The following is a 23776-nucleotide window of genomic DNA, read 5'->3' as shown; positions in this document are numbered from 1 at the left end:
GTTTCTTGCTCAGCTGATGTCACCTTCGTTTTGTAAATGAGACCCCTGCTATGTCCCTGGTTACTTTTCTGCCAACCTTTTCATCTCGCCCACCCTTCCAAGTCCCTGATTAGTTTACGGTAAGCTGCTGACCCCCAAAACCAGAATATTCCTCACATAGTGAGGACAGTCAGTTTAATCAGAGCGTGGGCTTGCGTCTGCCTTGTGTTACCTTCTTGATTATATTTACTGGCTGCAATGCCCTTTGCTTGGGACGGCTTCTGCACCTGCTCACAACAGAGAGTGGAGAAGGAAAGGAGGAAAAAGAAGTCTAAAATGCATTCCATCCCTATAAAAGGAAGCAGAAGCAAAAGTCCTCCCTGGGGTTATATTACGTGTGTCTGTGCCCGCGGTCCCTGTGCTCTGTGCTCCGGTTTTGGAAGGGATGGAGGCACTGAGGTTCAAACGCACACATGTGGTGGCAGCACTTCAAATGGAGGTATCTTCATCACCGGGCCGGAACCATTTCACAGAGATCACCGACACCCCCATTTTTCTATTTGGGGTGCCTGACAAATGCATCTTCCTACTCAAAGCCAAAAATACAGAGATGAGAGAGCAGGAGTGCAAGTTACCGCCAGAACAGAAGTTACATAAAGCGCAGTGAACTCCATCCATCTCCCAGGTGTAGCTTTGCTTTTGCAGCACTGACTTTTTGCCATCTTCAGTAGGAATGGTTTTAAACAACTTCTCACCTTTTTAACCTCCTTTAAGCACAAGTTATCTCTAATCCCTTCAGTTCATTAAGTTAGTATTTTTCCATTTTATGTCTTTAACTGTTCGTGTGCAGTTACATCCAGATGCATGAGGGTTTAGGGCAAGGTATGGAAGATACTATATTAGTTAAAGCTTAGGGAATGTCTTAATGTAATAAATCTGCAGAGCTGATTCCAATAACTTCTTCTTTGCATGTTAATTTTAGGATACAAACTCAAAAACTTGCAAAGGTGTCTCTTGAATCCTCTGTCTGTTTAAAGAGCTTCTGAATGATTCAAAATGTTGCGCTTTCCATATGGTTGGGGTTTGTTTTCTCCTAATGGAAGTGCAATTTTAGGGGTGGAAGTATGGTGAGTGTATTGCCACCTTCTGCAGACCAACCTGCTGTGTTCTGAAATGCATTATTTCATGTTCAGTTCATCCTGATGAACTGGATGCTTGTGCAGTGTCTTTCGTGAGACTGCATCAAGACAGGACTTCTCTTGACCTGTGAGTAGTCATTAGATAAATGTAGCCTTAGTTATTAATCCATTTCCTATTTGCTGTAATATCTTGGAAGAATATTTTAATAGTGTTTCCCATGAACCATGCTCCATAGGTTTGATTGGTTTTTGTTGTTCTGCAGCTAAAGGTATAGTAGCACTCATTAGATTTTCTTGGTGTAATCAAAATGTCCTTAAGTAGGAAAAAAGCAAGATTAACTAGAAGAATTTGTTACTTCTGGAATGGAATTGGTACGTAAATAATCCTAACTCCCATTTGAATGAGTTGCTGGAGGTTTGGATGTTTTGTAGTCTCTCAAACTCTCCAGAATATTTCCATGAGAATCTGTGTCTGAAGAGAACAGGTTGGATAAAGCCTTGCTGGGAATATTGTCAGCTCCTCAGTACAGAAGGACTTGCTGAAACAATTGAAGTAACCCTAAATTTGGACATGCACTTGCACATTTTGCTGGTTTAGCAATTTAGCATGAAGTGCTGACTCTTTTGGGAATGACCAGGAATGATACTCCTTTTTTTTTTTTTAAGGTCCTGTATCCACGATGAGTTGTGGAGTCTTTTGCCATAACGTGTTGTTTTACTTCAGAGAAACTAAGAACTTTGTGTACAAAGAAGAGCAGCCTCTGTTCTTCCTGCACATACAAATGTGCATTTCCACTTGTGTCCTGCAGTGTCTGATTTATGGCAACTTGGAAAAATAAAGATGATCCTTTACTTGCCAAATACAAGTCTGACAAAGCCATTAAGGCAGTTTTGAGTTGCTGTGTTCACATCTGTGTCCCTGGCTGGTGGTTTGCATTTTGTTGGCTTTTTTAAGATTGTCTCCTAAAATCATGCCTTATTAAAAACTCCTTTCACCCAGAACACACAGATGTAGCTTAGCACTGCAAGAGTGAAGTAAAAATCCTTGGTCACAGATAAGAGGAAACGCAGATGTGTCAACTCAATGGCTAAGAATAAGTCTCAAAAGTTCATGCCATAGGTGGGGACATGGAGCTTCTTGGCTATAGCCCATATAGAGCTCTCCCTTGGCAGGACACTATATTAGTCATTCCGAAGGCTCTTTGTGGGTGGTGAATATCAATATGAGATTCCTGGGTGCTTGTATTTAAGTGGGATATATTCAGACCAGAGAAATTGCCATGGTAGTTGGGAGGCAAAGTCTGGCAGTCACCAGCAGCACATTCTGCTGAGGAAGGTGGGAGAAGACTGGGCAGCTGAGCCACAAGCGAAGTTCCTTCCTGACCACTATCAGCTGGTGGTCATCCTGTGCCCTAAACCATGAGGTTTTGTTACATTTTTAACCTTTAAAATGTTGTCAAGTGTCACTTTGGATGTCTTGTTTTATTTTTAAGTGTTTTTTCTGGTTGTCTTCCAGTTTCTTTGTGTGTCTTGTCTTCCTTGAGTAAGGAAAATGTAGGATTGTGGTCTCTACATTGTATACCTTTGATACCATTTTAATCCAAGCAGTCTGAGTATGTCTAGGTATAGCTCTTACAAAGCATCTCTTACCAACACATCAAATTGTAATGCAGTATGAAATGAATAGTTTATACTTTCTTATTAATTTAGGAACACAATTCAGTGCTTTCTGGTTTTGAAGCTGTTGGACTGTTCTGTTGACTCTTGTCATGGAAGTTGAACTCTGAAGACCAGAAGATCTTCTATTTATTTATTAACACTGTTTATTTTTAACCTCTAATAGATGGTTTCACCCAAACATTACTGGGGTGGAGGCAGAAAACCTGCTGTTAACAAGAGGAGTGGATGGCAGCTTTTTGGCACGGCCTAGCAAAAGTAACCCAGGAGACTTCACGCTCTCTGTTAGGTAAGTTTAAATGGGTTTCGTCTTTCTCCCCACACTGGGAAGGGTCTTTGATGCTGCTCTTTGGGGAAGAGTTGTAAGTGAACTCCTTGTAAGAGGTGAAGGAATGCACAGATCACTTATTAGTCCATTGTTCACTCTTTTCCTTCTCTTCTCCCATTTTCCCTGAAAAGGCTCTTAAAAACTTTTACCCAACTTTGGGAAACTGTAAGTTGTAGCGAATTCTGATTCTGCAGTCAGGCAGAAAAGCTAAGGGGGATTCATAGTAAGTCATAATGGCATTGCTTTCAGCCCCTTAAAATCTATTTCATACTTATCTGAAAGTAGCACATGAAAGGAAATGCTGCTCAAGGCTCTCTTCTTGAAGTCAGCAAGGCTTTAAGGACAACTGCAATGCTATTTCAGCTTCCAAAATAAGCCTTTTGGAACACTTGTCCCCTGAGACTGTGTGTATAGTGATAGGGATGGGGATGGCAAGAGGAAATAGATAAAGCACAAGGGAAAAGTGGGATCAGTGATAAGAATGATGCTGCTTGGATACCTCTGAGGTAATGGGCCTGGTTGAAGAGAATGGGACTCTTCCAGAGAGCTGTTCTTCATTAGTGTTAGACTGTGGGAGCAAATGACTTGCATCATGCAAAGGCAAGTGCTTACTGAAGGAGAGATCTTAGAGTGGAATTCTAGGGAAAGGAGCAAACAAGCTCTGATGGGTGTCTGAGAGTGCTGAATTCTCCTCACCCCTCCACCTCATGTGCTTGTGTGTGCAACTCCTGGGGGGCTGAGGGATTTCTACTGGAGATGGTGAAGCTGCAGAGTTTATCCTGGCTTCAGGAGGCCCTTTGTTAGGGAATTAGGTTTCTCCTTGTTTTTCCTGACTGTTGGACAGACGTTTCCCCTTCATGCAAGCCACTACAACGTGGCTGAAGCACCCTTCAGAGGTGTACTAGTGTAGCTACTCTGCAGTGTTTCAGTTGGGAAGCGATGCAAATGTAAGTATGGATTCCTCTAACTCGGACAACAGAACACTAAATATAAAGTGATTGATTGGAAATCAGCTGACTCGTGGGGGGTGTTTTCCTTTGTTTCAAATATTAGACGAACTGGAGCTGTCACCCACATCAAGATCCAGAACACAGGAGACTACTATGACCTCTATGGAGGAGAGAAGTTTGCTACGTTGGCTGAGTTAGTTCAGTATTACATGGAACATCATGGGCAGCTCAAGGAAAAGAATGGAGATGTTATAGAGTTGAAATACCCACTGAACTGTGCTGATCCTACATCTGAAAGGTGAGAGAAATGGTGGTGAAAACCTCGGTGTCCATGTACTTAATAAATGCATGTGTTTATCCCTATTGATAATAGGGATAAACAGTCAGCTTCTATTTGATGAAAGGGTGGCCACTATCTTGTACTAAAAGTGGTCCAACTGATTTCACTTAGGTTACTTGCAAAGTAGCCTAATAAACACGAGTAAAGATAAAGCAATCTAAGCCTCAGAACCTGTATTCTTCAGTATTCTTCCTGCTGTGATACAATACTAAAAAAGAGGGCATAGCTCCCTTTATTCTTAGTGGGAGAATGTTTTGTTATGAGATTGACGTGATTATCCTGTCCTCTTCCTGATGTGATGGAAGGGTAAGGTCTCAGAGATGCTAAGCTCCCACAGGTTTGTCAGGAAACTCTATCTTCATGAAGGAAATGAGAGGATTTAATGCTTTGACTGAGGAAAAGGTTGCAGAGTAAGCTCGTGTTTATTGGACACCAGGGAATCATTTGGATTGTTGTAAAGGATCCAAATCAAAGCTTCATTTGAAGCTTGCGTGAAATGCAAATTTCAGTGCTTATGGAAGTGTTTGCTTTGAAGTGCTTCTGTAATCACTGGTGTGTATGTACATTTCTGAGGCTTATTTTACTTTTTGTTTTTAGAAACTGAGGCTTTCTGCAGACCTGGCCGCTGTTGTTCAGTGTACATAAGCGTTTATAGTAAATATTTAGAACAAGCTGATTCAGCCATGGCTGGAATGACAAACAGGGTACCTGTCTATATCTTTATTTAAAGGTGGTTTCATGGGCATCTCTCTGGAAGAGAAGCTGAAAAACTATTAACAGAAAAAGGAAAACATGGAAGCTTTCTTGTGCGTGAGAGTCAAAGCCACCCTGGGGACTTTGTTCTTTCTGTCCGGACAGGAGATGATAAAGGAGAGAGTAATGATGGGAAATCTAAAGTGACACATGTCATGATTCACTGCCAGGTATGATGAAGCACGAGCTTCTTCAACAGGGCTGCTTCCACGTGCAGTGGGCTTATTCTAACAGGAGGGCCATGTTGTACTTCACCATAGAGAGCTGAGTACATCCCCCTTTCCCTGCGGTGCTGCGTGTGTTCTGTATCATCTGTGTGATCAAATTGACTCATTTGATAGCATCAGAATTATATTAGTGTTTTATTTCTTTTGACTGCTTGTCTGGCTGAATCACATCACAATATACTGTGCTGTCAAGTACCTTCTAATAGATTTGGTTTTGATTGCATCAGTAGTCTGTCTAAAATCCTCTGCTGATGGAGCCTTTCATGTTCGTGGGCCTTAAACAAGTTAAAGTCTACTGGGTGAATTATAGGAAAACAGAAGTAATTGGGCAAATAGAGATCTATCCAAATATATGTCTGTCTTCTGTCAGTTTTTATAGTTGCAGCTGATAGATGACCGATGAATTTTGCGTACTGAATCCAGGAATGCTTTTAAATCTATAAATCTTCAGTTTAACGTAGGGTAGTTCTTTGCTGAAGTATTGTTAAATTGTAGTATTTTGATATTTTCATACATGCTCATGGGTTTAAAAAAAACAGTAAATGACAGATTTTGGCATAGTCTTTTAGGATAACAGAAGAAAAAGTGCAATGACTTAATTGATTGAAAACAACTAAAATGCAATAACAGAAATAGTTTGGAGGTAGTAATGGTCTCCCAACACTGTAAAAGCTCACCTACCAGAATATTTTATTTCCCAAGAAAACCTCTTTGATTTGCAGTTAACTGTAAGTAGCATTTATGACAATGAGAAAAATAACTCTGCATTGCTTCCTTGAAATAGGGATGGTGCAATCAATACCAGCCTTTCAGGACGCAATAATAGGAATTTGAATTGATTTCCAAGGCTGTCTCCTGGATTCTAATCGTGTAGCTCGGGAAGCCTGCTGGAGCTGAGTGAAGCAGAAAGGCAGATGAAATGATTTTCAATTAGATGACAAAAAGGGTAATGTCCCCCCTAGTGCGAACGTGTTTCTTCTTAGTAGTGTCCTACCATCCCTCAGCAGAAGGATTTTAGTAGATTCTTTCTCAAAGATAATTTCTCATACATTGCATAGCCTAAAGGTGATGTTAGTGTAGATGTCGTTGTGGGAAGTGCATTTATTTTGAAGAGCATCTGTCTTTCAAGGATCTAAAATATGACGTTGGTGGAGGAGAGAAATTTGACTCTCTGACAGATCTGGTGGAACATTACAAGAAGAACCCTATGGTAGAAACTTTGGGCACAGTGTTGCAACTGAAGCAGGTGAGTGAACAGGGAAGACACCACTAAGCTTGTTACCTTCAGAATATGCTGAAGTGCAGAGTTTTCCATCTGTTCTGTGAGACATCATTTTGCTTCCTTCCTAATGCAAAAATGAGGAACTAAACTTCATGAAACTGGATGACAGAGTCAGTCATTTGAATGGGAACACTTTCTTACATGCCTGTGAAGGGATAGTTTTGTGTGTCTGATGCAGAACTTCTCTTGGTTTATTGTGGTCCACAGGGACTGCAGGATGAGTCCAGAAATGAGACAGCTTAATGTACTGAAGAACAACCATGAGACTGTCTAAAAGCAATTGTTCCCTGCTCCCTTCCTCTCTACCGTCACTGCCTTTCATTGCATGAATTGCAAAGTTTTGAGGTTCAAAGAGATGCCTGGATCCCAGAATTGCCTACACAAAATATGCTTAGTGGCGGGGATGTGTGTTTTGACTGTCTTCTCCCAGTTGCCATTTATTACACCTCTGTCTGTGTCTCTCTTAGCCCCTGAATACCACCCGTATTAATGCTGCAGAGATCGAGAGCAGAGTGCGAGAGCTAAGCAAGCTGGCAGAGACTACAGATAAAGTCAAGCAGGGCTTCTGGGAGGAATTTGAGGTACTTCATCACATTCCAAGTGTTATAAGTTTAAATCTCTATGCTAATTAAAGTTATGTTTGTTACTGCCTTCCTGGCACTTTCTCATCTCCCCCCCATTGCTTCAGATCCCTGTTCTAGCTTCTTTCCTGTGTCAGGTACAGTGTGTTAAAATTTTACCATTTCCACTCTTGTGGATTGAAATATTTTGCCTTTTTTTTTTTTTTTCATTATTCTGAGAGCTAATTATTTCTTTCAATGCTCTTCATTCAGTAACTAACATAATTCCTCCTGAATATCTTCCCCATCATGAGGGAGCCTTATGTACGACTATATGTAGCCCACCAGGACAATTGGTCAGGTTCATTTCTGTTCCTTTTCTTTATGTGGATAGGAGGAGGTCTATAAGCTGGGTCAATGTTGCTGGAGGCAGAGGTCTACTTCTGAGCCTACTTCGCTCTTGGTGACCCAAGTACCAGTACAGTAGCAGTGTCTGATGCAGTTGGAATATGTTGGGTGCATATGAAGGGAATTGCACTGTGGTTTCTGTTGCATGTCTCGGTACAGAGGACATTTCTGTCTGCACTTTGCTGTGTTCAGGAGATCGGGTACCTATTTTCAGGAAACTTCACTGTGATTTCTTGGTCAATATATGCTCTTGACCTTGAGCTTGTGGTTTTTGAATAGCCATTTTGGGGGATCTTAAAACTCTTGTGAAGCAGTAGCAAGCTCTAAGATGAAGCCACGTTGTTTATATGTATTCCTTGGACTCTTGGAGATTAATTTGTGTTCTATTTTGGTGCTTCATTTCTGCCTGCAGCCAAAATTCCATTTCCCTCCCCGAAAGTCTCATTGCCTTTCTCTCTGTCTTATCTGTGCACTTCTCGTGTCTAACATAGCTGTGCTGGCCCAGCTATCCCGTTCTTTGAAGTCCTAATGATTTCAGGGAGCTACTTACGTTTCAAAGAAAATACAGCTGAAACTGTTAGTTTCTTAAGTAGAGCAAAGTTAAGAGCATTAGCTGTCAAATTCCAGACTATTTGAATCTAACCTGGGTACCAACCCTTCTCTAACAACTGGAGTCACTTCACAGCTGCATTCATATGGTGGTCATAGCCAAAAGCTTAGAATTGTCCTAAATAGAATGGGCTGGTTTACACCTGAGAACACCACCGTGGAGTCTGGTACTCCACCAGCAGATGGCAACAGGAAACTGGCAAGTCCTGGTCTTTGTCAGAGGCTGGTTCTGGCTGGGTAATGCTATTTTGAGAAACTTCTTCAATAATGACAGATTTTCAAAGCAACCATTATTGAAGACACTCTCTTTTTGATCAGACATATTCATTAGCTGAATGCACTGTTCAGTCTGATCTGAGATTGTCAGGAGGAGAAACACAAACCCAGGAAAAGCAAAAGATTACCAAAGAGGTAGCAGATTTCTCTGGGAATGTGCATGGAATGTCAGAAGGTGAGGTCATGGCAGTGGGGAAATGATGGAATCAATTGAGGATTGGACTTTCTCCTCTCAATTCCCTGTGCCCAGTGTGGGGGAACAGTCTGTGACCCAGGACTGTGGAATGGTCAGAATCCTACCTGGAGGGGAAGCAACCCAGCAGAGGCTGCTCAGAGCACTGCTGAGGACCTGGGGCTCTGTTTTACCCAGCAGCAGTGGTGGATCCCCTGGGCAGCAGCTCTCACCTATGGCTTGTGAACCTCCCCTGGAGGTAAACTGCCCTCAACCTTTGAATTGCTTCTCTTGCAGAGTTCAACCCATGAACCTGTGTGGTTTAGCCTGATCATACCTTTACAAGTTAGCCAGGCCTAGGGTCTCTGTTGGCTTCCCTGGAGTCTTTAAGCACACCTCACTCTTGTTCAGAGGGCACAAAAAGGAAAGGGTGTCCTCTTGGCTTTCCCTTCTCGTCATTGGTGCTGCCTGATGGTGAATTAATGTTTGTGGTTGGTTTGGGTTTTATTTTATCTTGAGGGATGCACTCCGGTGAAGTGCACTTAGGAATGGACTTGATTTGTCACAATATGACAGAACTATTACTTGACACTTAGAGCTTCTTTCCTGACCTCTGGTCTTTGTTGAATAAATTTGTCGTGTAATGGATTTATCACTCGGTCCTTAGAAGGTGTTCTCCTGCCTTGTGACTTTCCTGAAGAACAGTGTTTGCCAGCAAGCCAGAAGTCTTACAGGAAAAGTAAATGTAAGGAATGAAAGGTTTTATCCCTGAAATATTCTACTTCTTTTTCCCTTTGCTGCTGGTGGTGGGGGCAGCACAAACCTTGTCTTCCCCACTGTGATTCTGGAGCTGATGCAATCTCCTGGCAGTTTGTGTCGTGCTTCCATTCACCTCAGGTAGGTGATAGCTGTCAGCCTTGGTGGCAGGAGGCAGGGTCCAACCTCCAGGTTGTCCATGGATCTCTGCCTGTGCTGTTTGAGTTGGCAGTCCAGATGGTACTTGTCTTCCTCTTGTCCCTTGAACTGCTAGACAGAAATGTTGACAGTCCTCGTAAAGTTTTCACTTGTGAAAAATGGCTGTTTGGTGAGCTTAAAGCTTGGATGGTGGAGTGAAACTGAGGACTGTTTCAGATCTGTTGTTGCATTGTGTACATTTCTTCATGGGCCTGTTAGAAGTCGCTGCTGCTCATGGATCTCTCCTCAGGGATGCTCAAAGCAATCACAATTAACTGTATGAAGTGATGATGTGTTTGAAGCTATGGTTTCCCCACACTTCACTGTTCCTGTGTTTTAACCTGCAGCCAAAGTTTAGCTTTTGGTTCTTTCTGTTGGTGTTTCACTTGCCTGAGACTCAAAAGTGTAATATTAGGTCAGGGTGCTCTGTGATAATGGCACTTAAATGGCTCTTGCAGTGGGCAAGAGGGGAACTTACTGCAAAGTGTTGTTTCATCCACCACTAGTACAAGCAAGCTGTGGTTTATGGGGATATGTTTTTCTGTCTTTTGCTTTGCAGCTCTCTTGTATTGGTTTTGTTCTTTGGTTTCCATGTCTTTAGGATAGCCTAATTGTCCAAGGTCACTAAGTGAGGCGGTAACAACAGAGACTGAAATAGAAGTGAGCAAATATGCCTGACATGCCCAAGCTTTAAAGTAAAAGCAATTTCTCTAAGAGTATTAAGGATGGTAATAACAAGGGGAACAGCTTCCAAAGCCTGAGTATTCCTTTTAGTCAGGCCAGTACTGCTTTGGGGATTAAAACTTGGAACACAGACACAATTCTGGTCCCTCCAGCTTCATTGCAAGCAGAGAGATTTGCTACTAAGCAGCATGGCTGTGAAGTGTGGAATTGCTGTTGTCCCTGTCATGTTGATTGTGAACCAGACACTGAGGAATTAGCTCCCTGCCAACAGGAGACATCCCCATGTGTGTTTATTGCTTCTACACTAGGCTGATTTGTGGATAACCCTGTTTGTAGTTACCTGATGCCTCCCCTTCTTTCCCCAACAGGGTGATGTGAGGAAGTCTGTGCAAGATTTTGTACTGGTTTAGTGAAATGGCTTTGTGTTGGTAGGAGAGAATAATGAGAGTAATTAGAGTGGTACATGGCTGTGGTGGGCTGTACGTTAGAATTTTACCTGTCTCATCCTTCCCTTTGAAAACACTGTAGCATTTCCATGTGGAGTTTTATTTTGGGGGAATGGATAAGAGTATCTTCCTAATATTCTGCTTCTAACTGCTGAAGGACTCTTCACTGTGCTTGATAATTAAATACAGTTGCTTGTGTTGATGTGCTTTGGGTTTTCTGTATGCTTCTTCCTCCTCTTTGGCTGTCTGCAGTGTCTGGCTGCAGCTGGTGAGGATCTGCTCTTGTGGTGGTGATGTAACACAGCCTCTGTAGTCTCAGGGACTTGTTTTGGGGGCTTCCTAGCAGCAGTACTGCACACTTGCTGTAGCTGAGGGAGATGAAGGTGCCTGCTAAGGCCTGGGGGAATCCGGCACAGGTCAGGTAGAGAAGCACTGGATTGCAAAGTGCCTTAATCCTTTGGAATCTGGCCATAGTTTGGAATGCTTTAGGTACTAACCTTTATTCTTAAAGCTAATGCCAGGCCAGTGGAAATGTTTTGCCTCCATACCTGCCTGGTTCAGCAAAAAGGAGAAATGCAGTGGTACTTGTAAGTTTTATGCTCGGTTAGAAGGACCTAGTGATAAATATGTTGGACCTACTCTGTAGAATGGTGCTCGTGTTGTCTGGTTTATTTAGAGTGCCTTTCAAATGGCCACGTTTCCACAGCCAACATTTTGTTGTGGCCCATTGTAACCAGTTGTGGTTTCCTCACAAAGTGTTTTACAGCTAAAAGCTTTAAGGGCCCAATGTGTCTGCTTGGTCAGAATGGTATCATGAGTTTGGTTTAAAGCAGCTTTGAATTCATAGGTGTTTGTAATTATTAGGTGCAAAATAGCTTCCTTGTCACTCTCACTCTTTGTTTCTTACACATGTTATTAACAATTCTGTACTAAGTCTGAAACGCAGTACCTCTCCCTCTTTCTCTGGCATCATAAGTATCCTTTTTGTGCGAAAGGATTGCTGTAAGGATGATGGAACAGTCCCTACTGTTGTTATTAAACCCAGTTATTTGTGCTGTTTTCCTTTAGACTTTACAGCAGCAAGAATGCAAACTTCTCTATAGTCGTAAAGAAGGTCAGCGCCAGGAGAACAAAAACAAAAATAGATACAAAAACATTTTACCCTGTAAGTATTGATTGATTTGGTTCCCATGTAAGCCTGCTCTGCTTCTATGCTTTATTGTCTTAGCTCATAAATACAGGGTTAATTAAGCACCACTGTGCTTTTTCTTCTCTTCAGTAATAATGCCCCCTCTGATGTTGTCGGTATCAGCCCATGCAGTTTGTGTTCAACCATTTGCACTTTGTAGATATTGGTATTTCCCAAATATCATTTTTATCTTCAGCTTTCACTTAAAAGCATCACATCCTTAAGCTGTTCCTCAGCTAACTGGAATGCTTAAATCTAAGAGGATTAATTTATGGTACCAAACTGCTTGGTGCAAACCAGAGGCCGTTTGCCTTGACTTGGTGCTCGACTGTCCATGTACTTGTGAGTTACCAGGGGGCATGAACACCTATTTTGAACTAGCTTGTTATGGCCACTTGTTTTAAGAAACGGCAAAAGAGGAAAGGTTGAATATTCTAGCCAGTAATGTACTCAGTTTGATAACTTAATAGCCTGTCTGTGGGATATTTAAAAATAGCTCTGTGTTCACAACTGTAGGATGCAAGTCCTTAACGTTCACGTATATTCTTACAGTTGACCATACGAGAGTTGTTCTACATGATGGGGATCCAAATGAGCCTGTTTCAGACTATATCAATGCTAATATTATTATGGTAAGTGTAATCCTACCTACAGGAGCCTTTGTGGCACAGCCCATGTCTACTCTTTAATATACTCACCTAAATCCAAGTTAGTCTTGTAACCATTTGTCAAATGATTTTTTTTCCTTTAGCCTGAGTTTGAAACCAAGTGCAACAACTCGAAGCCAAAAAAAAGCTACATTGCTACTCAAGGTTGCCTACAGAATACAGTGAATGACTTCTGGAGGATGGTGTTCCAGGAGAATTCTCGAGTTATTGTTATGACAACAAAAGAAGTTGAAAGAGGAAAGGTAAAAACAGACTCTCAAACTGGCCTTGGGAAAGCCATGACATCTGAACACAATAAGGGCTAAACTGTCTTGATTATATTGATGTATGTGCTGAAACCTGGTGTGCAAGGAATATGCTGAAGGTCCTTTTTACTGGCGCCTGTGGGAATTGAGGGTATACTCCTATCACATCATCAGGCCTCCCTTTTTTTAAGGGTTGACTGATTAAATTTTAGCTTTATATATTTTAAAACCACTCAGGGAAGTGTCTGTGGTTTTCTACAAACCATGTTGTTTCTCTTCCCCTTGGAAGAGGAGCAATAAATTATGGTGTTGTTTTGCAAGAGCTGACTTGAATAAACCTTACTTAGTTTTTACTTTTTAATAGCCCATGGATGGCCTGTGCTCCTCTGCAGCTTCTCCAGGATCCTTTCCAAACTTTGCAAAGCCTGTTGTCTGTGTTCTGGCTGTAGGAGACATTTTAATGTCTGATTACTTGATCAGTGCTGCATGCATTGGTTTTTTTTTTCTTTCTCTTATTCTTTCTTGTTCTCTTGATGCTTATTTCACTTCTTCAAGAATTGCAAATAAGAGTCCTGATATAAAACAAAAGCCTTTTAATCTCGAGCCAAGATGCTTTCAGATCTGCAGGAAGGGGACAAACCTCTGCATCAGAGATGACTTCAAGAGCACATCGCCTAAGGAAGTGAGGAGCCATGAAAGGTTTCAGATCTGCAGAGAGTTCTGAGTATGCTTTAGAATTCACTGTAGGAGCAGCAAATACAAATTAAAATGGTGGTATTCTGGATGCACTCCATAGAGCCAGTAATACACACATCCCTCCATCAGGCTAAAGCTTATTTTAACACTGCGTGTTGCTGTTCAGACTTGCTACACCAACTGCTCTGGTGTTCAGAGGTCTGTATTGAGACTGCAAGTTATGCTGGCGTACGCCAAGATCAGCGTCTTTTAGCTTCTACCCTTTTGGAGATGACAGGGAAAGAAGGGCAAAAGTAACAGAAAAGCATCTTGTTGCCTAAGTAGGCTGGAGAGCATGCGTTCCATCATCTCTTGCTCTGTCTTGTGTTGGCAGAAGGAACTTTCTTGTTGCCATGTTTTCTCATCAATATGCAGTAGTAACTGCAAATAGGAAATGTTTCTCTGTAGTACTCAGTGTTTGGTCTGCATTTGCTGGAAGCTGCATCTATGTACCCACTATAATATCTGATTTGATACTCTGTGGACTGGTATTGCATTCACAGGCTGACAGGAGTTGCTCTTTCCTGAGCTGTCACAGGAACCAAATGAAAGTAGCAATAGGTGAATCCATTCCTCAGTGGGTGGAATATATCCCTGTCCAAAGATAATCTTGAGAGAGATGTAGCACACCAAAAGCTCTACATTTCAGAAGCTACAGACACATGAGGCTTCAGCCCCCTGCCACAGGGAGCAATTCTTTGTTGCTTTGGTGATTGGTAATAGAGTTAGAGAGCTATGTTAGCTCTTTCTGCTGTAAGTGATGGAAAAGCAAGCATCCAAGTTTCATTTCTGCTAAAAAAAATGGCTTATACCCTTGACTTGAATTTATTTCACAGCCTGTTGGGTTTGGATTGTAGAATAGTCTGTAAAGCTACAGCATTGCACTGGAAACTCAGTAGTTGAAACCTGTAGTTGAGTGGAGATACAAATAACAGTGTTTTCATCTCCAGGCTTTGAAACTGTTGAGGCAAAGCAGGTGTTTAAGATGATCACAAAAGATGCTAAATGGAGACATTGTCTGTACCTGTTTGAAATCATCCAGTGTTTGTTGTGTGGAAGAGAAATGTCCACCTAAAATATAGTTTACCTTCTCAGCTAGCTGTCCAGTTGGTGCCAGGAATCATCCTCTCTGCATTCAGAAATGTTCTTTGTTGACCAGTTTGTGAACCAGCCCTTCTTCTTACCAATGCCTCTTTTAATCTTGCAGAGTAAGTGCGTCAAGTACTGGCCTGATGAATATTCCCTAAAGGAGTATGGAGTTATGCGTGTCAGGAATGTTAAGGAGAGTGCAGCACATGATTACACACTAAGAGAACTTAAGCTTTCTAAAGTTGGGCAAGTAAGTATGCTAGTAACTCTGTCGTGTGAATTGAGGTTGAAGAGCACCAGAAAAATTGGAGAAACAGACTGTTTCTTTGGGATCAATAAAAGCACCAAGAGATTAATGAATTGACCCCTGTCTTTCTTTGAAGCTCCAGGTTTAGTTCTTTCTCTTTGTCTTTGGGATAATTGAAGATTCTTAAACCTTAGCACTTTCTGACAGAAGATGCACAACTGCAGAGCTTTGAGGAAATCTGGAAAGAGGGACGATGCTTTAAAGTAGTTGCATTTAAGTCTAGCTAAACATTTGCTCCCTTTCATGGAGATGGTTGTGCTAGAAGAAAATGGTTCTGTGTGGGTCCAGTGTGTAGAAAGAAGACTTAAGGAATACAAAAGATGAGGAAGGAGAGACAGTTAACTAGTGTGGAAATAGCGCTTCCTTGTTAAGGAACAGTTTGGATCAGGGTGCACAACAAATTGTGTAAGAAGCAAATTAGCAGCTTGTGTTAGGTTGGAGTGTGCATGGGATGTTGCTGAGTGGGAAAAAGTGCATAAGGTAGGTGTCTGTAGGTATGAATGGTGAGTATGACAGATGAAGGTCCCTTGCTCTTGGTTGCCCTCAGACAGAATTTTGCTGTGGCTTCTAAAGGTGAAGATGGAAATGCTCTTGGAAACAACTGCATGAGAAAGAGGGAGCTGAGGAAGCAAGTGGTGTGATTGACTTGTCAGGCCAAGAACAACTCTGGCTTCTTCCTCCCTTAATAGATTTGCGGTGCTGTGGATACCGAGCAGCAGGTTGGATGTGCCACCTTCTGATCTGACTCAGCTTTGCCACAGAAGTGCTTTTAGCTGGATTTTGATGTGAAGGATTTTGTTTTCATATGTTGGCATCTTCCTTCCAGGGGAACACAGAGAGAACAGTCTGGCAATATCACTTCAGGACTTGGCCTGATCATGGAGTCCCAAGTGACCCTGGTGGTGTACTAGACTTTCTAGAGGAGGTGCACCATAAGCAGGAGAGCATTTCTGATGCAGGACCAGTTGTGGTCCACTGCAGGTATGGTGATGCGCTGTGCCTCTCCTGCTACTACCCTCTGCCTTGTGGAGTTGGAGCCTTTTTTTATCTCTCTGTTCTGTTTGTGCTTTGTGTTTTGCAAAACACAAAGTCTGTGTGAATAAGGATTTCTTATGTATGGGAAGGTAGTTCCAGTCTTGCCTGCATACATTTCAGGTTCAGGAGCGTGGAAATCCTAGTATCCCATCCCACCTCCTGTGAGTGCTCTCTCCTCAGTCTTGGCTTATAAATTAAATACTTCTTATAAGGCAAGGAAATGTTAGATCTGGCCCTGTAGTTTTTTCTGATTCAGAGATGTTAATAAAAGCTCTCACGACTTCTGTCTCTTCCATGTCAAGTTGATTAGGTCTCTAGTTACTTTTAGCTGTGTGGCTTGGTTTGATTCTGGCTATAATTTGGAAGTGTAATGTCTCCATATTAGCCTCTGAGTTGGACTGGTGTTTTGGTGGCTGTTCAGGAAGAGCCAAACAATTAACTTCTTTTCTTCCCTTTTTCCAGTGCTGGGATTGGGCGAACAGGAACTTTCATTGTGATTGATATTCTTATTGACATAATCAGAGAAAAAGGTAGGTTCTGCTGGAAGGTGAGACCAATCCCTCCTCCAAAGTCAAAGCTTGTTTTACTTTTCTTAACCTTATGCTGATTCTCTCTAGGTGTGGACTGTGATATTGATGTTCCAAAGACCATTCAGATGGTGAGATCACAGCGGTCAGGAATGGTTCAGACAGAAGCACAGTACAGGTTTATTTACATGGCAGTACAGCACTACATTGAAACGCTACAGCGCAGAATCGAGGAGGAGCAGGTACATTTGTCCTGAGTGTAAACATTCCAGAGGAACATGTTAGCATTTGAACAGGGAGCAGAGTTGCTCGTTTGCTGCCTGTGACTTTTTGGAGGCATTGAATGCTGACTGTTCAGCCAATGCATCGGGACAAAACTGGGTCTGTAACCTGTTAACCCTGTTCAGAGAAGTTAGTCTGTATTTCAGTTCATTATGCATAAGAATTATCTAAAATTAGATAATTAGAAAGCCATAAAATGAAACCAGTGTGTCTGGCCACTGGCAGAGGAAGAAAATCAGGACCTTCTATGGCAATGCTTGCGTGTGTGGGATCCTGTCTTCCCTGTCCCCCAGCCCCTGCACCCCACATCTCAAATTCCCTTAATATTACCTAGTTTTCTATACAAGAACAACAAAAGATAAGGCTCTGTTACTCAGTGCAGAACTTTGTGTTCTATTGTGTTTTAAAGAGATTTTAAATGTTGACTGTATTTCTAAAGTATGATAATCAAATTCAGGTGCTAGACACTCTAATACCAATTTCAGAGTCCTAAAGTACATGTTTTTTTTAGTAAGTATATTGGACTGAGAGATGAAAGAATGAGTGTGGTGATCTTGCAGTAGTACGGTGTCCAACAAAAAGCAGAGGAGTGAGTTGGTGTGATAGGGTGAGAAGAGCTTTGGAATATGTGCTGACAACCACAAGACCTTCAGGTCACTCTTCCTGTTTTGAGTATGTCATTGCACTCAAATCCTACAGTCTTACAGAAGTTGCTTCATTTTGTAATCAAGAACTGTGGCATTCTGCTCTCTATTGCTTTTCATTCTTTGGTCATCTGGGACTTTTACCTTTGTTTCACAAGTTCAGAGTCTTTCCTTCTGCAGCTGGCTTGCTGCTTGGGAGACAAAGACACACAACTGATGAGGCAGATGTGGGGAGCTGCATGGTTAGCACTGTGCCAGATAGGAGATACAGTCCCTCTTTAGAGATGGAGTGTGCCAGCTTGGGCTTGGCACTCTCCAGGAGAAGCCACTCTCTTGTGTAGCTTCTGCCTGCTTTGGAGTGTGGCAGAGCTGATTTGATATTTGCCTACATGATGTGGATGCACTGTTAGCAGAGAGGATAGAGGCTTTATTCCTCTCCTCAGGACAGCTGTTGTGTGCTCTGATGGTGATTAGACACAAAATGAAGAACAAGTAATCCCCCAGGTGTACTTTTTTTCCTGTCTTTGTTGTCTCATTTTGCTCTAAGGAGCTGCCTTGTATCTCTATGTATAATTATGCAAGTATCCTCAGCTTGTTGAATAGGGTCTCTTTTGCTGCTGCCATTTGCAGAGTAAATCTGGAGCTCTCTCTTGATCACTGTAATGGGTTTTGAATAATATCTTAATATTAAGTGGAGCAATGTATTTCTTCTATAGTTATAAGGCTCAGTTGTGTTTCATCCTCTAGTCCATTACTAGCTCAGAAGGCACAGGTATAAAAAGAAACTGGAAGTGGACCATTGCTTTACTTCAAGAGGTCTTGACCTATAACTAGGGCTAGTGGCAGCTATAGACATAAAACAATATAGCACTTCCCAAACAAAAGCAAAGCTTTGTGGTGACTATAGGAGCTAATGTCCTGGAAAAAAGATGATGAACTGGGGATGCTCCAAAGCATGCTTTGATAGAGCAGAAAAAACCCTGGCTGAGTAGTAGAATGCTTGAATTTCATCCCAATAAGGTAGTTTGGGAATGAAACACTGTGTTTAGGGAAACTACTGAAGCCTTCTTCTCTATGCATACTTTAAGTGCAGTTGCAAACAATGGAAATTGGTGAAAAAAACCTGGTGAAGTCAATTAGGACTTTATAGGAACGCATATGAGGTTGTGTTCCCGTCTGCTCTTCTGTCTGGATGAACACAAGCCAGCTCTGAAAAGAAATGAGGTGGTCACATTAGCTAGCCCATTGTCATGCAGGACTTGCAACCAGCTGGACTGAAGAAGTGGATTTGTGAGCAGCTGCATCTGTTCACATAGATCTGCCTGCTCTTTGTATTCAGGAGAAAAATGTCCCTCCTCTGCGAGCATTCCTTCTTGCTTTGCAATGCTGAGAGCCTCAAGATTTCACAGTTAGGTGTTGTGTTGAATGTTGCCTGTCTTCTTACAAGTGGGGAAGAAAAGCAAAGTGAATTTGGTTTATGATATTTGTAATTATTTTTTCCCCCCTTGGAGAAATGTTATATTCTCTTGCATCTCAAACAGGTAGTTCTTACCACATTGCAGTGATTCTGAGTTAGAAAGGATCATTACAGGTGAATTAAGCAGAAGGAATTAAAGCCAGATATCTACTTTTTCTTGGCTTGTTTTATCTGTTTCAGTCAGCTTAAGTAATAGATCCAACTGATCCTTTTAATTGCTTTTACTGTACAGTACAGCTATAACTTGAACTGCCATTTAACAGTTTGGGGTGGAAATCAAGCCCTAGTTTTGGGCTTCAGAACATTACTGGCAGGTGAGGGGTTTGTAGCCGTAATACTGGAGTGCAGCAGAGTTTGAACCTTTGCGTTTCGTTTTAATCTTACTTTTTAGCATTACTTTCCAGGCAATTGATCTGTCCTGGCAGTATATATGAAAGTGATTTGTCAGAAGTAGGAGCCTGAAAGGGGGGACGTTCAGTAAAAGAACAAGTTGAGCAAGTTTTGAGCAGTCTTAGAAGGCTGCCTTGGAAAAACTTCAACCTACGTTGCTATATACAAAGCATTCTTAGTGAAGCTTAGCAGCCAGAACTCCCCAGAGGCTCTGACAACCTCTGCTGTGAGATTGATCCAGGCCACTTACTTAGGACTTGTTCGAGCATTTAAAAACCAAACCAACCCCCTTCCAAACAACAAACGCCGCAGGAGAACCCCTCAAACCCAATACCCTGTAAAACTTGAAAGTGAGGCTTTAATTTCTATGCAGGTTTCAATGTCTGCATATGCTGTGGATGTTCATCTTGCAAAGGAAAAAGCCATATCCCCTTTCTTTCCTAGTGTAGCTTTGCTTGCTGGAGCCTCCAGTATCTTTAGCTGCATGCCAGTGCAATTGGCTGCAGCTTGGAACATATGTTGCAGAATACAAATAACAGCTTGGGTTCTTTTTATATCAAACCTAATGGGCTAAGATGTTATTTTATTAGAGATCTTGCAAACAACATTGTTACTCATTTGGCCACATCTCCAAGCTGGAAATAAGGTCAGTGGGAAGCCCACTGGCTGGTATTGTCTGTTAAAGAATGAAGTGTGGTTTCTTCTGCCAAGTAAGATGAAGACTGCCTACGAGTTCATAAGGTTGGTGTAAACTGCTGGAGATGGTGGAAAGGGGAATATTGAAAAGTGAGATTTTTCAGGTCTTATAACCAGTAGCTAAATCCAGCCTTTATGTCTTACCCATTTGTGTGTGTTATCTACAGAACTGAGCTCTCTCCTCCTCATAGACACACCGTTCTTCTAAAAGCATAAGTGTTTAGTCATACATGTCATTTCTGCACTGCTTTCATGATTATTTTCTATTAGTATCCCAAAACCTGGCTTTTTATTGTGTTTTGCTTCACAGAAGAGTAAGAGGAAAGGTCATGAATACACAAACATTAAATATTCTTTATCGGACCAGACAAGTGGGGATCAGAGCCCTCTTCTACCCTGTACCCCAACCCCAGCGTGTCCAGAGTAAGTCATTTCTGTTGTTAGTACAGTTCAAAACATAGGCACTAATCATCCGGGACCTCAAATGTGAATGAGTTATCACAGAATCTGCCCTAGACTGTTGCCCTGTGCTTTGCTCTTAAATTGAGCAAACCAAATTGTCGCTGAATTAAATTGTGTGTATAAATACAGCTTTCTTGCACCTAGATCCTTTGGACTGTAAGTATTTGTTTTGTTTCAGAATGAGAGAAGATAGTGCTAGAGTATATGAAAATGTGGGGCTGATGCAACAGCAGAAGAGTTTCAGATGAGAAGATGTACAGAGACTTCCATGCAAAGGCAGGTATGGATGTTCAGGAGTGAGCTGGAATCTAGCCTGGGCTTGTGGTGTTTGGAGAAAATGTACCTAAAACCAAACTGAGAGGAACTATAGAAAGGACTTTTTAAGGCCCAAAATGCATGTAATCCAATGGGGTGTTTAAATTCCAGAAGCTCATTTTAATTGAGTTGCATCTATGTCTACTCTTACAAAATAACATGGAGTATTAATATTTTAGGAATACTGGTAATTTGGGTTCTGTTCTCGTGTCCTGGCTCACCAGTGACATGAGTTGGAAGTCTTTATTGCTCAGGAGACTGAAGTTCTGCACGCTAGCAGAAGATGAGTAGCAACTACAGTCTGAAGTTTCCATGTCTTTTAAAAGTGATCTGCTTGATAGTAAGGATTTGTGTGTGTCTAAAGAGACTCAGAGAACACTTGATCTCGTACTCAGCCTTATAAAAGATGGGATGAGCAGTTACTGCTGTGCCTGTGTGATGTGAGCAGTTGGTGTGGTGGTGTTGTCATACTAATAAAAATTAAATCCTTGCATTTGCTGGGTGAGAAATCTGTGGATTCTCTTTCTTACACTTTAAATATCTGTTATAATTTGGTTCTTGCAATCAGACGACTGAATATTATGTGTAGGTTATTAGCTAATAAGTTTATCTGATACTTCAGTTAATGGGCTGTGAATACAGCAAAGGAAAACCTTTGCATTTAAAGTGACTTTAGTAATTAATTTTTTTTGATTCTAATCTAAAGCCTTTTATCATCTTCCCCCTGTGTTTTTAAAGCCCTCAGAAATCCCATTTTCCCTTTTCTATTTGGTAACTGTAAGTGTGGATCATCCATTTAGTCCAGGGACCTTCTCCAAGTTTATACACAGCCTCATCTTCTACTGCCAAAGGACCACTCAGTTCATACGCTCGGTTTGAGACTTTCAGTTGAGTTTAAGGCTTTCTTGAGCACTTCTGTATTGTGTCAGGCTAAGAAGTAATTGCTGCTTTCTTTTCCTGAGTAACTTTAATGTTCTTCTCCCTTCCTTTCCCAGAAATGAATATGGTTTTTAAAAAGGTCAAGAAAGAGATGGAAGAAGCTTCACATGAACGGTGAACTCTGAGGGCTTGGTACCTTTTTATTTACGGTTTTAATCCTTCAACAGTAGGCAAAACTTCAGACCATCTAAAGATTGTTGATATCTCTTCTCTCCAATACCTGATTTACAATTGCTCGTTTTCCAAATAAAAGGAAATCCTTTCTACAATGTAGACAACTACTTTGTAGAGTCAGTTTTGCATCCCACAGGCTGTTGGACTGTCATCCATTTGGTTTTTAAATAGTGTCTTTGTTTCACTGTATGGCTGTTAGTTGGGTTTTTTCCTTATTTGAGCAGTTGTGGGATGTATTTTTATTTCTCTTCTTTTTTGGGGGGTGGGGGTGGTGGGAGAGTGATGATATGGATAAATCCGTTACAGTAATGTAAAATACTGATGGGAACAATACTTGATTGTTTGAAAACAGTGGATCACCAGCATGACTAGAATCAGCTACATGGTAAAATTAGTCCTAATACATTTCAAACTCAGACTGAGTTTCATAGGGGTGAGCAGTTGCTGATACGAAGGTGCTTTTTGTGATGACTGATGGCTTCGATTACGACTTAGCTGAGTGGCTGGATGGGCTGGTTTTGAGTAATTATGCAAGGTAGCCTTTAAATCAAACAATATTTCTTTTCCATGATCTCTATTCAAAATAGACATTTACTGTATCTCTCAAAAGGCAGTGGCCTGGCAGTTTGGGAGGATACTGTGTTCATTTGTCTGTGTTTATCTGTTAAGCAAGAGATTGAACTTGTAGAGTTAAAGTATTTTAAAGAGTTGCATGATGAGACCTTGACAGCATATTTAAAACAGTGAAATAAGTAACCCACTGTGCAGGCTGTTCCCTTAGTGTGAGGTAACCCTCTTCCCCTTCTGCTAGGAAGGTGGAAGCTCTTGAGCCTTCTGGTTTTTTAGTAAGGCCTTATGCTTTGTTTGTGTGGCTCAAGTAAAGCCATGGCGGGAAGCAGTGTGTGGAAGCAAGGGACCCACTAAAATTGCCTTAGTTGGAAAGGGCAGCCCAGGCAGCAGGACCAGCAGGCTTGTTCTGGATCCTTCCATCAGGCAGGAGTTGGTTACTGCTCTACCTGAAGTGCCTTTCAGAGCTGCATTGACTTTGCTGGCCCTATTCGGTTAAAACTCACGTGCATCTGAAACCACTTCTGATTGTTGTCAGTGAGAGTCCAGAGACTCTAGAACCAAGACCTGCTGTTAAGCTGCCACTTAATTGGGTTCCTTCGCTTCGTTTGCTCTGTCCAATTATCTGGACCAGAAGCTCCCCTCGAAGCCATGAGCAGCCGCGGGTGTGCGTTAGTGGCAGGATCGGTCCCTGGAGTGGGTACCGATGGTGTCTTACCAACACCTTTTCCCCACATTTCTGGGGAATTTCTGGGATTTAAGTGGTGTTAAGGAATTATTGCCATTTTCATACAGCAGATGGTGAACACTGCATTTAACTGCTGTGTGCAAGGGTGCAGGGCCAGTGGAACCGCGTGATTGGCCTTACTAATGAAATGATGCTGAAGCCTGGAATGTAATTAATGCAGCTTTGTGAAAGGTGAAGTGGGAGATTACATTGCCTGTTCCTGAGAGTGCTTTGCAAAATCAAATATTGGAACTTTGTCTGAATTGAATGAAGGTGCTTCTTTAAAGTTAAGCAGAATTTTGTTACTTTGCCTATTATCCTTTTTGTCTTTGGAGACTTTGGGTTTTCTTTGGAACTCCTGTCACCAGCTTACCATAATATGTTTTAATGTCATAGCCTTACACTCGAGCCATAAATACTTGAGCCCTTGCTAGATCTAAAATTTCCAGTCATGATGAGAGAGAAATCTACTCATGAGGTAGTGAGATACCTATTCTACATCACCTGCTTTTCTCCTCTGTCCC

The 23776-nt window shown here is 41.7% G+C and overlaps 1 protein-coding gene across 1 annotated transcript; it reads left to right on the top strand.

Moving 5' to 3' along the window:
- Window positions 1–2953: 2953 nt before the first annotated feature.
- Window positions 2954–22136, top strand: PTPN11 (protein tyrosine phosphatase, non-receptor type 11; the record flags this gene model as incomplete). Its single annotated transcript, XM_010020204.1, has 15 exons — window positions 2954–3084; window positions 4177–4371; window positions 5144–5336; window positions 6523–6639; window positions 7143–7256; window positions 11853–11949; window positions 12526–12605; window positions 12725–12883; window positions 14829–14960; window positions 15844–15998; window positions 16515–16582; window positions 16670–16821; window positions 20379–20491; window positions 20709–20810; window positions 21841–22136. Coding segments are annotated over 14 exons (1776 nt in total), but the record flags the coding sequence as incomplete, so codon positions are not given.
- Between the last annotated feature and the right edge of the window lie 1640 nt (window positions 22137–23776).

This window comes from Nestor notabilis, unplaced genomic scaffold (genome assembly GCF_000696875.1).
Source record: "Nestor notabilis isolate BGI_N333 unplaced genomic scaffold, ASM69687v1 scaffold25508, whole genome shotgun sequence".
NCBI lineage: Eukaryota > Metazoa > Chordata > Aves > Psittaciformes > Psittacidae > Nestor > Nestor notabilis.
The sequence above is the reverse complement of the archived record's forward strand: the minus strand, read 5'-3'. Positions and strand labels throughout refer to the sequence as shown.